Source organism: Scyliorhinus torazame, chromosome 7 (assembly GCF_047496885.1).
Source record: "Scyliorhinus torazame isolate Kashiwa2021f chromosome 7, sScyTor2.1, whole genome shotgun sequence".
In the NCBI taxonomy this organism is placed as follows: domain Eukaryota; kingdom Metazoa; phylum Chordata; class Chondrichthyes; order Carcharhiniformes; family Scyliorhinidae; genus Scyliorhinus; species Scyliorhinus torazame.
The window spans coordinates 32,644,717-32,659,694 of NC_092713.1; the positions used below are offsets into that span (position 1 = coordinate 32,644,717).

The 14,978-nt window shown below is 46.9% G+C and overlaps 1 protein-coding gene across 2 annotated transcripts in view; it reads right to left on the reverse strand.

Moving 5' to 3' along the window:
• The window catches only part of LOC140426120 (divergent protein kinase domain 1A-like), an 85,631-nt gene extending 71,041 nt beyond the window's left edge, over nucleotides 1-14,590 (reverse strand). The window contains exons 1-2 of one of the 2 annotated variants that reach the window (XM_072510498.1): nucleotides 14,241-14,590; nucleotides 3,435-3,496 (exon numbers count right to left, since the gene is read on the reverse strand). In XM_072510498.1, the coding sequence (XP_072366599.1) occupies nucleotides 3,435-3,496; nucleotides 14,241-14,322 (144 nt within the window). In that variant the 5' untranslated portion in view covers nucleotides 14,323-14,590. The remainder of the gene's footprint in view (nucleotides 1-3,434; nucleotides 3,497-14,240) is intronic. The other variant, XM_072510499.1, reaches the window with a different exon arrangement.
• Nucleotides 14,591-14,978: the final 388 nt, after the last annotated feature.

Below are 14,978 nucleotides of genomic sequence, written 5' to 3' on the forward strand. Positions count from 1 at the left end.
CTCTCGCAAACACGGGGAGAATGTGCAAACTCCACACAGACATTGACCCAGAGCCGGGATCGAACCTGGCACCGTGAGGCAACAGGGCTAACCCACTGCTCCACTGTGCTGCCCAGAGAATGGCAAATTTATACCTCTAAACTTGCATATAACACTCCTCAATCTAACACTTGTGTCTCCCAGTCCTAGATTTCCCAACTAGCAAAAAGTTTCTTTTTATTTATCCCGTCAGTTCCCCTTTCCAAAATTTCACTTTCATATGTCCATCACAATTGGTGCATTTTTTAATTTTACACGCACACATCTGATGTCAAATACCAACATTTTGCATGCTGGTGCACAGGTGGATTAAAGAATAAACTCTACTACTATAGTTGGCATTGTGCAATTAATTATGTACAGTACCTCACCGCAATATTTTATAATATGATGCTCCCCAATGTATTACCCTCTAGGTACTTTATTAGTCATGCTCTAGGAAATTACAAAGAGTTAATATACAAAATGGTACACAAGTAGACAATGAATACTACATTAGTGTCTATAATTGCAATCCCACAGAGTAAAGGAAACACCAAGACTGGAATGTATTTTCTCAATATCAGATTTCATTTACCCAACCAAACAATTTCCCAGGCAAACTGCACCTATTGCCTTACCAACAATCTGTAAGCAGAAATGTTTTGAATTAATTTTGAAGTATGCTGTAGTTTCCCAATCCGTCGTTTGGCACGTGAATCCGCAGCAAACTCATTTTGATTAACTCAGAAGGGTAAATTTATTTCTCATTCAGAAACCCAGACTCTACAATGTCCCACTATGTGCACACACAGTAAAAGGGGTGGGGGAGAAAGATTATGTGCACACACAGTAAATGGGGTGGGGGGTGGTAAAGAGAGAAAGAGAGAGAGAGGAAGGAGGACATAGAAAAGGAAAGGAGTTCTCCAGTACAAGAACCACAGAAATGAATATTAGTTCCCATGGTGTCCGGAGTTGAAAGTCATTTCCACTGTGGTGGAGTTTAGTTCTGATGAGTTTCTGGTTGCATATAACAATATGTAGATCAACAAAATAAACTATGTCATTAATTCAAGGTAAAAATGAAAGGGGTCATGTGACCTGCTCGTAGGTCTGCCAGAGAGCAAACCTGGGTGCTTTGATTGTTAGAAATTAAAGAGGAGTCCAATTGTTCTACTGGGAAGAAAGTACAAGATGTTTCCACTAGGAGACAATATAATCCTGCATGCCAACAATGGATACTGCAAGGCTTCAAAGTCCCAGAAAAGTCTTGGGTTGTTAATAGGGCAGCACGGTAGCATTGTGGATAGCACAATTGCTTCACAGCTCCAGGGTCCCAGGTTCGATTCCAGCTTGGGCCACTGTCTGTGCAGAGTCTGCACATCCTCCCAGTGTGTGCGTGGGTTTCCTCCGGGTGCTCCGGTTTCCTCCCACAGTCCAAAGATGTGCAGGTTAGGTGGATTGGCCATGATAAATTGCCCTTAGTGTCCAAAATTGCCCTTAGTGTTGGGTGGGGTTACTGGGTTATGGAGATAGGGTGGAGGTGTTGACCTTGGGTAGGGTGCTCTTTCCAAGAGCCGGCGCAAACGCGATGGGCCAATTGGCCTCCTTCTGCACTGTAAATTCTATGATAGCTGTCTGTTTAGTTCAAAAATGAAAAGAGTTGGGACCTCAGGCTTCACTACCTGGATTCAGGGCCTATATGATTCAGTGCTATGGAAATGGAAAGGATTTCTATAAAGACTGTGATTAGTCAATAGTGTTTGAGTCTTTGATTACAATACATGCCTTAAAACGTGAAAGTCATACCATCCTTTTAGCTATTAAAAAGAAATAGAATCTTCCAGTTAAAAGTTATTGATCTCTACAGACGTTGTAACAAACTACATTTGGACAGCATGGTGGCACTGCTGCCTCACAGTGCCAGGGATCCAGGTTAGATTCTGGCCTTGGGTGACTGTGTGGAATTTGCATGTTCTCCCTGGTCAGTGTTGGTTTCCTCCAGTGCACCAGTTTCCTCCCACAGTCCAAATATGTGCAGATTGGATGGATTGACCATGGTCAATGTGCAGGGTTACAGGAATAGGGTGGGGCTGGGCCTAGTTAGAGTGCTCTTTCGGACGATGGTGTCGACCTGGTGGGTTGAATAGCCTCCTTCTGCACTGTAGGAATTCTGTGGAGTCAGAACTTTTTCCCAGGCACCTCTGGATGTCCCAAAGCACTTCATGGTCAACAACATACTACTGAAGCTGCAGTAGCCAGTTTTCACACAGTAAGCTCTCATAAATAATGTGACAATGACCAGATAATTTGTTAATAGTGATGTTGATGGAACAATAAACATTACACTCATATTGTATTTAAATTGCAAGGGCTTATTATAAAATTACAGGAGCATTATGCAGTAAAGGAATTGACTGTGCTGGTTGTGTTAGGAAGTGCATGCTTGTAATGTGTGTGTATGTCAATAAAAGATACTAAATATGTAAACATTAGGTTCCAGGTTTAGCCTTTACTGGAGAGGGCACCTAGAGCATAACTTCAGTTTGCCCCCAAAATTCTTTCACTGAATCAGAATCCCTACAGTGAAGAATAAGGCCATTCGGCCCATCAAGTCTGCACCAACTCTTAGAGAGAGCACTTTACTTAGACCCAAGCTCCCACCCCATCCCCATAACCCCGTAGCCCCACCTAAAATACTCAATTATTATTTTCCAGTTTGGGGGCAATTTAGCTATCCAGCCTCTCGTAACTCAAACCATCAAGTCAAGTCCAGGTAGCATCCTAGTAAATGTTTTCTGAACTCTTTCTAGTTTATCATTTCAAATTTTCCTTTTCCAGTACTTGTCCATTTCAAATTATATATTGCAGTCTTTGTCTCAATAAAAACGTTGACTGTTCTAATAATCTTTGCATTTGAAAACATTTCTTCTAACCATCACTTCAATCTTGTAGTTATAATCTAAAATCTGTGTCACCTTGCAACCAAACTGCCAATTGAAATTATATTTTCAGTTTACCCTTTAGAAACCTTGCAGAATTTGGAAAAAACCCTTAAACCCCCTCACTCCTTTTCCTCCCTCCTTAAAAGAGTGTTCAAATTTTACTTCAAAATTAAGACATCTCATTCCTAGCATCATCCTACTGAATCTTAGTTATGGCTCAGTTGGTAACACACGGGTCTCTCAGTCGCAAGGTTACTCTGGGACTGGAGCACATCAAGCAAGACTGAAAATCCAGTACACCCGAGGACTTGCAGCACTGGATGAGATGTAAAAAAGATCCTATTGTACTGTACTATTTTGACGAAGAGCAGGAATTCTCCCTTGTGCCCTGATCAAAAAAAAGGTTGGCCCTAATCTGCTGATAAGCAGCAATGCTGGGCGCATTGCTCCTGTCTGCAAAGTTTACTGCACCCCAACATTTTTGCACTTTTTCTTCAAATCCTGGCTGCAGCAGTGACGGATCAGCACAGCTTCTGCAAGGAAACAAAGATCAATCAGGGCAGGAGAAGCAAATTGCTTTTAATCACAAGTTTTTAAAGGTCTCAAGTGGGTGAGTTAGTCAGTGATCGGTCGGGTTCGGGAAGCGTGTGTTGGGGGGAGTGGTGGAAGGGAAGTAGTTTGTAGTGGAGCTTAACTCATTTGCAGTCCAATCACAGTTATACCAGGTATCAACCAGCATAACATTTCCAATATACGTATCCAGGTAAGTAGCTCATATCTTGACCAAGTCTCTGTCACTAAGAGACTTTCACCTAGTGTCCAGGTCAGTGCGAAACAGCCTATTGGAAGTTTCTACTTCTCGAATAATTGCAGTGTGTACTTACACCAGGGCATCTGCAAGGCCCCGACAGACAATAGACATAAACCCAGACTTTGTTGTACTGGATAATCAGAAGATTTGGACCAGATCCAGTTACTGTCACATTGGGAGTTTGCTGTGTGCAAAATTGGCTGACACACTTCCTGCATTAAAACAGTGACTGCATTTCAAAAAGTACTTAATTGGCCATAACGTGCTTTGAGACTGGTGCTCTTAAGCGCTATATAAATGCAAGTCTTTTTCCACAACCACATAATCCTTCCGTTGTGGGTATTCCATTTTAAAAACATTTGAAGGTAATTGTCCTGCTTTCAGTGTACAGGACATACTTGGGCAATTTTCCACATTGCCGGGTAAATGCCAGTGTTGTAACTGGACTGGAACAGCTCGTCCAGGGGCACAGCATGTTCTGGAACACAAGTCTTTAGGACTATTGTAAGGGCCCATAGCCTTTGCAGTATCCAGTGCCTTCAGCCGTTTCTTGATATTACGTGGAGTGAATCGACTTGGTTAAAGACAGAGATGCTCAAGATCTCATGAGAAGGCTGAAAATGGATCATCTACTCAGCATCTCTGACTGAAGATTGCTACAAATCTTTCAGCCTCATCTTTTGCACAGATGTGCTGGGTTCCTCCATCATTGAAGATGGGGATATTTGTGGAGCTTTCCCCTTCCAGTGTTCACCACCATTCACAGCTGGATATGGCAGGAACGCAGAGCTTAGATCTGATCCTTGGTTGTGGGATCGCTTAGCTCTGTCCATCACTTGCTGCTTCTGCTATTTTGCATGCAAATAGTCCTGTGTTGTAGCTTCATTAGGTTGACATGTCATTTTTAGGTATGCCCATCTGCACTCTTCATTGAACCAGGATTGATCCCCTGGCTTGGGGGTAATGGTAGAGTGGGGGTTATGCCAGGCCATGAGTTGTAGATTGTGGTTGAGTGCAATTCTGCTGCTGCTAACAGCCCACAGTGCCTCATGGATGCCCAGCCTCGAGTTGCTTGATCCTTTCTATCCCATTTAGTATGGTGGTAGTGCCACACAACACGAAGGAGGGTATCCTCAATGTGAAGATGAAGCTCCCTCTTCACAAGGACTAAGCGTTGGCCACTCCAAGAAATACTGTCATGAACAGATGCATCTGCAGTTGATGAGGACGAGGGCAATTATGTTTTCCCCTCTTGTTGATTCTCTCACCACCTGCTGCAGTCTCAGTTTAGCAGCTATGTCCTTTAGGACCCTCTGGTGGTACACCTGATCCACTTTTGGTGATGAGCATTGAAGCCCCCATCCAAAAGTACATTCTTTGCCTTTGCCACCCTCTTTTGCTTCCTCCAAGTGATGTTCAACATGGGGGAGTACCGATTCATCAGCTATGGGGAGATATGAACTATGGTACGTACTAATCAACAGGTTTCCTTGCCCATGTTTCACCTGGTGAGATATGAGGCAGCATGGTGGCACATGGTTAGCACTGCTGCTTCATAGCTCCAGGACCCGGGTTCAATTCCTGCCTCGGGTGACTGTGGAGTTTGCACTTTCTCCTAGTGTCTGCATGGGTTTCCTCTGGGTGGTCTGGTTTCTTCCCTCAGTCCAGGTTAGGTGAATTGGTGATAAATTGTCCCTTAGTGTCCAAAAGAGTTATGGTGGAGGCATGGAATTATGTAGGGTGCTCTTTCAAAGGGCCATACAGACTTGAATGCCTGTTTGCACTATAAATTCTATCTATGAAACCATGACTTAGGGCGGCACGGGCCAGGGACACAGGTTCAATTCCAGCCTCGGGTGACTAGTGTGGAGTCTGCACACACTCCGAGTGTCTGCATGGGTTTCCTCCCACAGTCCAAAGATGTGCAGGTTAGATGGATTTGCCATGCTAAATATTAGTGCCCAAGGATGGGTGGGGTTGCGGGGGTAGGGTGAGCTGAGATAGGGTGCTCTTTCAGAGGGTCGGTGCAGACTCAATCAGCCGAATGGCCTCCTTCTGCACTCGAGGGATTCTGTTCTATGCATTCTTTAACCCTGCAATGCCTTGTGCAAGTTTCTTTAACAAAATACTAGTAGAAGAACGATATTTGTACATTAAATGGCATCTCTCCTTCTGCTTCCTCCAATCATATTTCAAAAAACATTTCTGATGTGAAAGCATAGAATGGTGGATCATTCCATACATCTCTCACTACCGTGCTCATTTTTTTTATATCTGTGATCCCTTTTCATAATTGGACTTTCATGATTTTGTACATGCTTCTTCGTCTCTTTTCTCAGTTCCGAATAGTTTGTAAACTTGGACTATATTTCGAGGCTTGCTGACCGAGGTGCTACATATTTCTAACATTTTCTGATTTTATTTCAAATTCCCATCCTTCTGCAGTATTTTTTTTTATTCTTTTTCACATTTTCTCCCAAATTTACAGCCACCAACAATAAACAATAAGCAGTAACGAATACAATGTCAATCCCCACATCAACAACAACCCCATCCTCCCACCAAACCCCCAAACAACAGCCCGCATGTTAACATAAACAAATAACGCAAAGGAATCAGGAATCACGCATGGTCACCATTAATACATACAGCCCCCCTCCCCAATGTTCGATGTAATCCAATTCTTGAAAGTGCATAATGAATAACGCCGATGAATTGTAGAACCCCTCCATCCTTCCCCATGTCTGCAGTATTTTTAATTTGAACTGCCATTCCCCAGAAGCAGACATTTCATGTAATATCTTCCAACTACTCCATGATGCTCTTTTCAAAAGAGACCATGAAGAGGGTCTCTGCAAAGAATTGGTGTGGATTCATGGACATAATAGCTCTGACTCCTTGTTGAATCAACTCGATGAAGAGTACTCTCCTTTTTAAAAATATCCAAATTTTAAGATCTCATTGCAAAGAAATCCTATATAAAATCTCTGTTGGGCTGCTTTAGGCACCATGAACAGCAAAAAAAATCATAGGGATTAAGAGAGTTAATATTTAGGCTTACGTAGCAATTGAAATCATTATAGTTCACTTCCGGTGGTGGCCTTGATGTGAGTGGTTGCACACACGGCAGCCCCTGCTCGAAGGCATAGAAAAGAGCTCCTTTACCCAAAAACGGGAGAAGCCTCGACGGAAAAGTGTAGCTGAAGGTTGGAGGAGACGATCCCTCCCGTTCCTCCGGGTGTGGCATGTCTGCTGGTTACCAAACCCGGCAGAAGGTGAAAGACCTGGCCAAGGAGTTGGAAAAGACCTGTGGCTCAGCAGCTATTGGAAAGATGGCAGAGGGGAGGGGGAGAGGGAGAGAGATGGACCAGCAAAGGTTGGAAAGCCCCTGATGGAACAGTTGATGGCTTTCATCAGGGAAGAGTTCCGTCAACAAAGGAAAGAGATGCAGGAGGACAGATCGAAAGCTATCGAAGGGGCTGTGGCAACCCTCAAGGGCTCGATGGAAAGGGTTGAAAAGTGTTTGGAGGTACAGGGGCCACAGATCCAAGAGATGGAGAGGGTGATGTCGGACCACAACAATCGGATGGTGGCATTGGAGGCAGAGGTGGGGCTTTTAGGAGACCGTTGCAAGACGCTGAGAGCAAAGGTGGAAGAGCAAGAGAATAGGTTGAGAAGGCAGAACCTGCGCATCATCAGCCTGCCTGAAGAAGTGGAAGGCACGAGTGCCACGAGGCACGTCTCGAGGATGCTGGCAGGGCTGGTGCGGAAAGGGTGCTGGACAAAGCTCCAGAGGTGGATAAAGCACACAGGTGAAGAGCCAGAAGCCAAGAGCTAGGGTGTCACCGTGGGCAGCGCTCGTAAGATTCCACAAGTTCGTGGAAAGAGAAGATCCTGCAGTGGGCCAGGGAAATGCTGAACTGTGAATGGGAGGGGAACAATTCCGAACACTGGAGCTGAACTGGCAAAACAGCGTGCTGGATTCAACAGGGCCAAGGCGGTGCTATAGCGACAGCAGATCAGGTTTGGGATGTTGTACCCGGCAAAACTGTGGAGACTTATGGAGGGCTGGGAATACTATTTTGAGACTCCAGAAGCAGCCAATGACTTTATTAAAGATCCCAAACTGGGGGAGAACTGAACTTTACTGGCAGACGGAGGCGCCAGCACTTTAGACCAACGGAAGAAACGAGTAGAGTGTTTTTTTTTCTTCGTTTTCCTCCCAAGTGGACGCTTTTTCCTTTCTTGCTGGGGCGGCAATGGGGAGCAGGCGTGAAACGTTTGTAAGGGGACTTGCCCCCCCCTCCCCTCTTTTCCCCCCCTCCCAAGTGTTAGATTGACAATGGCGAACAGAGGTGATACTTTTGTAAGGGGACTCCTCCCCCCACCATCTGCTGTCCCCCCACCCCTCCCCCACCAGCCCCCCTGCCATTGAAGGTGGGATCAGTACGAGGAACCCTTGGGCAGGATTTGCCACGCTGGTGAACGGAGGTGAGGTGGGGGAGGGGAGGGGGGGGGGGCGATGACGGCGAAAGATGGCCGAGGGGATGGGGACTGAGATGCGACGGGGCGAGGCTGGAGGAGAAGCATGGACAGGAGCGCAGGGGGCTATCTTGGATGAGCTCGGCACAGGGCGAAATTAGAGGGGCAGAGCTGATAGGAGACTACGGCGGACAGTAGAGGGGATTGGAGGTGTAAACCCCAGCAAGGCTTATAATGTGGAATGTGCAAGAGCTCAATGGACCGGTGAAAAGATCTCGGGTTTTCACACACCTCATGAGGTTGAAGGCGGGGGTGGTCTTTCTGCAGGAGATTCACCTCCGCATGAAGGACCAGGTTAGGTTGAGAAAAGGGATGGGTGGGTCAGTTGTTTCACGCGGGGTTTGACTTGTGCGGGGTGGCCGGACTGGGGAGAAGAGAGAGAGAGAGAGAGAGAGAGAGAGAGAGAGAGAGAGAGAGAGAGAGAGAGAGAGAGAGAGAGAGAGAGAGAGAGAGAGAGAGAGAGAGAGATCACAAGATATAAGATATGTGATGGTGAGCGGGATGCCAATGTGATGGTGAGCGGGATGCCAATGAATGTATACCCACCGGATTGGGACGATGTAGGTTTAATGAGAGGGTTGCTGGCAGTGATCTTGGACTTAGCCATGCACCAGTGGATCATGGGAGACTTTAATTGTGTTCAAGAGCCGAAGGTGGACAGGTCGAGCTCCAGGTCTATGGATGGCAAAGGAGCTGGGAGAATTCATGAAAATGATGGGGATGGTGGACCCGTGGTGCTTTAAGAACCCAGGGGGAAGGGAGTATTCCTTTTTCTCACATATTTACAGGGTATACTCCAGAATCACCTTTTTCACGGTGAGCCGCGAGGTTTTGGTAGGGGTGGAGTGATACAAAAAAGAAGAAAATACAGTCATGAGGTTACATCGGCACAGGGCCATTCCTCAATTTGTCAGTTCTGCCACAGTCCTTCTGCTTTCGCAAACTCTTCCGCTGCTTCCGCCGTTCCAAAATAAAAGTCCCTGAGCTTGTAAGTCACCCTCAGCTTCGCTGGATATACAATGCCGCACTGCACCTTGCTAATGTACAGTGCCCTCTTCACCCGGTTGAAGGCAGCCCGCCTCCTTGCCAGGTCCACCGTAAAGTCCTGGTATACATGTATACCAGCTCCAGCCCACTGCACCACCCGCTTCTGCTTGGCCCAGCTCAGGACCTTCTCCTTCACACTGTACCTACGGAAGCACAGAGTCACTGCCCTTGGCGGCTCACTCGCCTTTGGTACAGGCCTCCACGACCGATGAGCCCGATCCAGTTCATATCGGGAGGGGTCCTCCCCCTCCCCCAATAGTTTTGCCAACATCGCGGCAAAATACTCAGTCGGCTTCGGTCCTTCAACTCCTTCGGGCAGCCCCACAATCCTCAAATTCTGTCGCCTGAATCGGTTTTCCAGGTCTGCCATTTTTCCTCGCAGATCCTTGTTAGTATCCATCACCTTCCGCATCTCTTTCCCCATCGAGGCAAGTTGATCACCGTGCTGCAATAAAGTCTCCTCCACTTCCTTCAGCGCCTCCCCTTGCTCTCGCACCTCCGCCACTGCGCTCGCCACCTCCGTCCTCACCGGGGAAACCGCCTCCTCCACCAGCACACTCAAAGCCTCCCTCCTCTCCTTCCTCGCCGTCTCCATGCATTTCGCAATCTGCGCCAACTGCTTTTCAAATTCCGCAGCCATCACCCGAGTTATTTCTTCAGCCGTAAGCAGTGTGGCCTTCCCTGGTGCTCCAGCCTCCATTTTCCTTGGTGACCCCGCGGTGACCTTTCCACTCCACATCCAGATTATTAATGTATATTACAAACATCAAGGGATCCAGCACCGATCCCTACGGAACACCGCTGGATGGACACAGGCTTTCAGGCACAAAACACCCTTCAACATTCACCCTCTGTCTCCTACCACTAAGTCAGTTTTGGATCCAGCTTGCCAACTGCACTGGATCCCATGGGTTCTTAACTTCTTCATCAGCCTCCCATGTGAGACCTTGTCAAAAGTCTTACTAAAGTCCATGTAGACTATATCAACCGCACAAAACACTTAGGGCTACAGAGTAACTGGGGTTAAGTGAAGAAGAAATGTCACATCAGCACAGTGGGGTCGGGCACCTTCCAAATTTCAGATCAAAGGGAGTAGAAGAAACGTTATCTTGCATGCAGCTATGCTTTTATCTTACTTGGGTGCCTAAAACATGAAGTTCAATTGTTCTGTAATAATATTCCTCCTAGTCTCTTTGGAGTGTAATTTGGGGGAAAAAAATCAGAATGAGGCAAATATTTTATGCTCTTGGATGAGATACAATGACAGCTTGGTGACTAAAAGTTAACGCTCTCATCCTCAAACCTTTTCTTTATTCTAACACTTCTCTATTTTAACCCTACTATAGTCAATGTTTTAGGGCAGCACGGTGGCGCAGTGGTTAGCACTGCTGCCTCACAGCGCCGAGGACCTAGGTTTGATCCCGGCCCCGGGTCACTGTCCGTGTGGAGTTTGCACATTCTCCACGTGTCTGCGTGGGCCTCACCCCCACAACCCCAAGATGTGCAGGTTAGGTGGATTGGCCACGCTAAATTGCCCCTTAATTGGAAAACAAAATTGGTTACTTCTAAATTTATATTTAAAAAATAGTCAATGCTTCTCCTCATTTTGCTTTCTTGTCACTCTTAAATTTCTTTACACCATCCCCACTAAGTGAACGGGTGGGATTTTCTGGTCGTTCCTGCTGGCGGGATATTCCGGTCCCACCGACAGCATCCCCTGCTGTGGGTTCCCTGGCGGCAGAGGGTCTGAACAATGGGAAATCCCATTGACAGCAGTGGGACCAGAAGATCCTGCCACTGGCCAGCCGTCTCTGCTACAAAACACGCCACACGGGATGTGGAAAATCCTGCCCAACCTTTCAATGAGAGCAAAGTTAAAATGTGGTGACAGTATAGTGTTGCTGGTCATTTGTTGCCCCTCCCTAATTCTACTTGAACGGAGTGGCTCGCCATATTTCCAAGGGAGGTTAAGTTTCAACTACATTGCTGTGGGTCTGGAATCACGTCAGCCAGGTTGGGCAAGGGCAGCAGATTCCCTTCCCAAAAGGGCATTAGTGAACCAGATGATTTGATTTATTATTGTCACATGTATTAGTATACACAGTGACTGTACAGACACGCATACCGTACATAGGGAAGGAAGGAGAAACTGCAGAATGTAATGTTACAGTCATAGCTAGGGTGTGTAGAAAAGATCAACTTAATACGAGGTAGGTCCATTCAAAAGTCTGATGGCAGCAGGGAAGAAGCTGTTCCCGAGTAGGTTTGTACCTGACCTCAAACTTTGGTATCTTTTTACTGATGGAAGGTGGAAGAGAGCATGTCCGGGGTACGTGGGGTCCTTAATTATGCCGTGACAGCATGTGGCTGTCTTTCCGAGGGAGATGGGTTTTCAAATCACAAATCGATGGTCATTGTCATGGTCACCATTACTGAGGCTATCTTTCAATTCCAGAGTTATTGATTGAACTTAAACCCCACCAGCTGCTCTAGTGGTATTTGAACTTGTCCCCCAGAACATTATTTGTGCTTCTGGGTTACTAGTTCAGTGACATTACTACTCTGCCACCATCTTCCCCGCAATCTGCATCCAATAGATTAGGTAGCAGGGAAAATGAACAAGAAAAATCTATGACTAAAAGGGCTCAGTGGAATTTCATACCACCTGCTCAATCCAACAGCTACCTGTTGGATTACTGAAATGTGATCAGAATGAAAATTGCACTATATGAATACTTGTATACAAAGTTAACACGTCAGATACTGAAAATAAAGGAATTCCAAGAGCACAAGTGGATTAATGCCACTATGGTCTTTTTCTTTCAGGGTTCTAGAAATTAAGCTTCATGATTAACAACAACTTTTATTTTACGTGGTACAAAGGGTGGAATGACTTAAAACCAGGAATACGCAAGAGGCCAGAATGCAAAGAACATAGACGGGAGAAGGTTAGATCTAGAGAGAGAGGCAAAACCTATACGACATCTGCAAACAAGGAAAGCAATTTTAAAATTGAGGTGTTGCTTGAACAGATGCCAATGTGGGTCAGTGAACACAGGGGCGATGGGCGAATTGGTAGGAAATGGGCAAAGTTTTGAATGAGCTCAAGTTTATGAGGGGGGTAAGAAGGGAGATGGACCGGGAAAGTGTTGGAATAGTCAAATCCAGAGGTTAAAAAAAGGAATGGATGTGCTTAGACAGGTGGAATCTGGTGAAGCTGTGGAAGAACAGGGCCTTGAATGAGCTGGGTGATGTTCAAGCCATGATTGTTAAGTGCCTGTTTTTCAAGCATTATCCATCCATGTGTCCGAAAAAAAATAAAACGTCATGCAAGGTAAGCCGATAAACAGAGAAAAACTATTAAAAGGTTTCAGAAAAAGGATTAAAACCCGTGTAGTCAGTCACTTGCATCCGTTGCCCTTCTGGTGAATGCGCCAACCTTTAACAGAATACAATTCAACTGGTACCAGCACTTTACAGCAAGTGATCGTTATTTATGTGTCAGTCCACTGTTAATGTCACCACCCGGAGGTGGGAGCGGGATGGTCTAGCTGAACCCAATCCTATCCTCATCCATTACCTGCACGTATTTGTAAACTGGAGGAGGGAAGGGTTCAGTCAGAAAGGGACCAGAGTGATGGAATCTCTCCTAATGGGGGAATTCGGGCTGCATCACAACCAAGTCTGCGTGTCCCCGACTGTTCACATGACAACGGGGATTGTGGACGTCAAACCAAGTGCTGGGTTCAATCCTGTCAACTGATGTCGGCTGTTCTGTCCTTCTCTTCAGATTCAGACTGGTGCTGGTCACCATCATTGCACAAGCAGAAAGTAAGCCGACCATTAATTCTGCGCCCTGCCCGTTCGACTATTTTTCTACAAATAACGGACAGAAAATTAAATTCGCGCGATCTATTAACCGAGGTTTACATTAAGCCCCTGTTATTTTCAACGAACATTTCGTCGGTACAAGTGCGCCATCCCTTCAGGGTTCACAAAGCTGTGGCGCAATACTTTAAACCCCTCTTTTGGGGAAGCCATCGCATTTTCGGATAATCTGGTATCCAACAAATCGCCGAATGAAGCTTGAAAAGCGAAGTGCACTTTTCAAGGGAACCGAACACAAATTTTACGGCAAAAAAAAAATAGTCCACTTTCGTAGCTTTGATTTCACATCGATCATCTGTACCCCCCCCCCCCCCCCCCCCCCAAATAAAATGGGCTGTGCTGCATTGTAACTGCAAAGACCGTCGCGGGAGAATAAATCATTAGTTTGGCCCTTTTATACTGACTTCTAAGCGGGGAGGGAGGGAGGGGGGGGGGGGGGGGGGGGGGAGGGAGGGGGGGGGGAAGGAGCACCATCGAAAAAGGATGGGTTTACTTTTAACCTTTAAACAAGCGAGGAACAGAATGCAGGGGGGGGGGGGGTTGAAGCAATTTTAAATGCGAATTCACGTAGATGATGGGGGATGCTGTGCGCGCACACACATTTTATTTGTGCACACACGCGCACAGAATATGTTTTAAATGCACGCACGCAATGTGTACATTGCGAATTGTTGTACAGGTCTGAGCGTGGAGGCTGCAGCCGGCCATGCCCCCCGCGCTGCGCCACGGCCGTTCATTCATTGCCCGATTCCCGGGGTCTCCCTGGAGCGCGCGAGCCTCCAGCGGGAAGGAGGGAGCCGGGGTCACGTGGCAACCGCCCGGCCGCTGCCCGTTTTCAAATCTTCAACAAAAAAAACGGCTGAATTTTTTTTTTTTAAAAAGGAAAATTCTCTCCCTTTTCCCTCTTCCATCTCTCCCCCCCCCCGATTTCGCATCGGGGTTGAATGGAGGGGGGGGGGTTGGCAATGATACAGCCGGCCCGATCTTACCTGGATGTAGTAGTGGCTGCCGCAGATCTTCCTGAGCGAGGCCCGGGAAAGCAGCCCCCTCGCCATGGTGCATGGACCGCATCCACTCCAGCGCCGCCTCTCCCCCCCCCTTTCCCCCTCTCACGCCTTCCAACACTTGGCAGCCGCCTGACTCCAACCCACACACATCACCGCCCACCCCGCGTGTGGTTCCGGCTTCATTTGTCCCTCGCTCGCTCCGCCGGTTTTGTTTGAAGTTGTCATTTATTTGCTCCTCCGGCCACTCACTCTCACTCTCTGGTTAAAGGCGCAGCTGCTTCTGGAAAGCGGCCAATACGGTACAGTTAGCCGACGCAATTTATCCCCCCCCCCCCCCCCTCCCCTGGGGACCCACTTGTTCGTCGACGCAGCGAAAGACGGTCTCACCCCACCCGCAGCTACAAATTCTCCCCGTGAGGTGAGTCAGCGCAAGGAACGCTTACGCACACGTTAAACATTGGCATGGATGGATCACACGAGAACCCCGACTGGCCTCAGAAATTAGGTCTTGAGCTGCTGTGCAAAAACAAATAACGTGCATTTATATAGCGACCGTCTCAAAGTGCTTTACAGCCACTGAAGTACTTTTGAAATTATAGTCACTGTTGTAATGTAGGAAATGCAGTCCAGCTTGTGCACAGCAAGCTCACACAAACACAAAACTGATCATCTGTTTTTCCTATGTTACTGACATTGGCATGGACATCAGGCATAATGTCC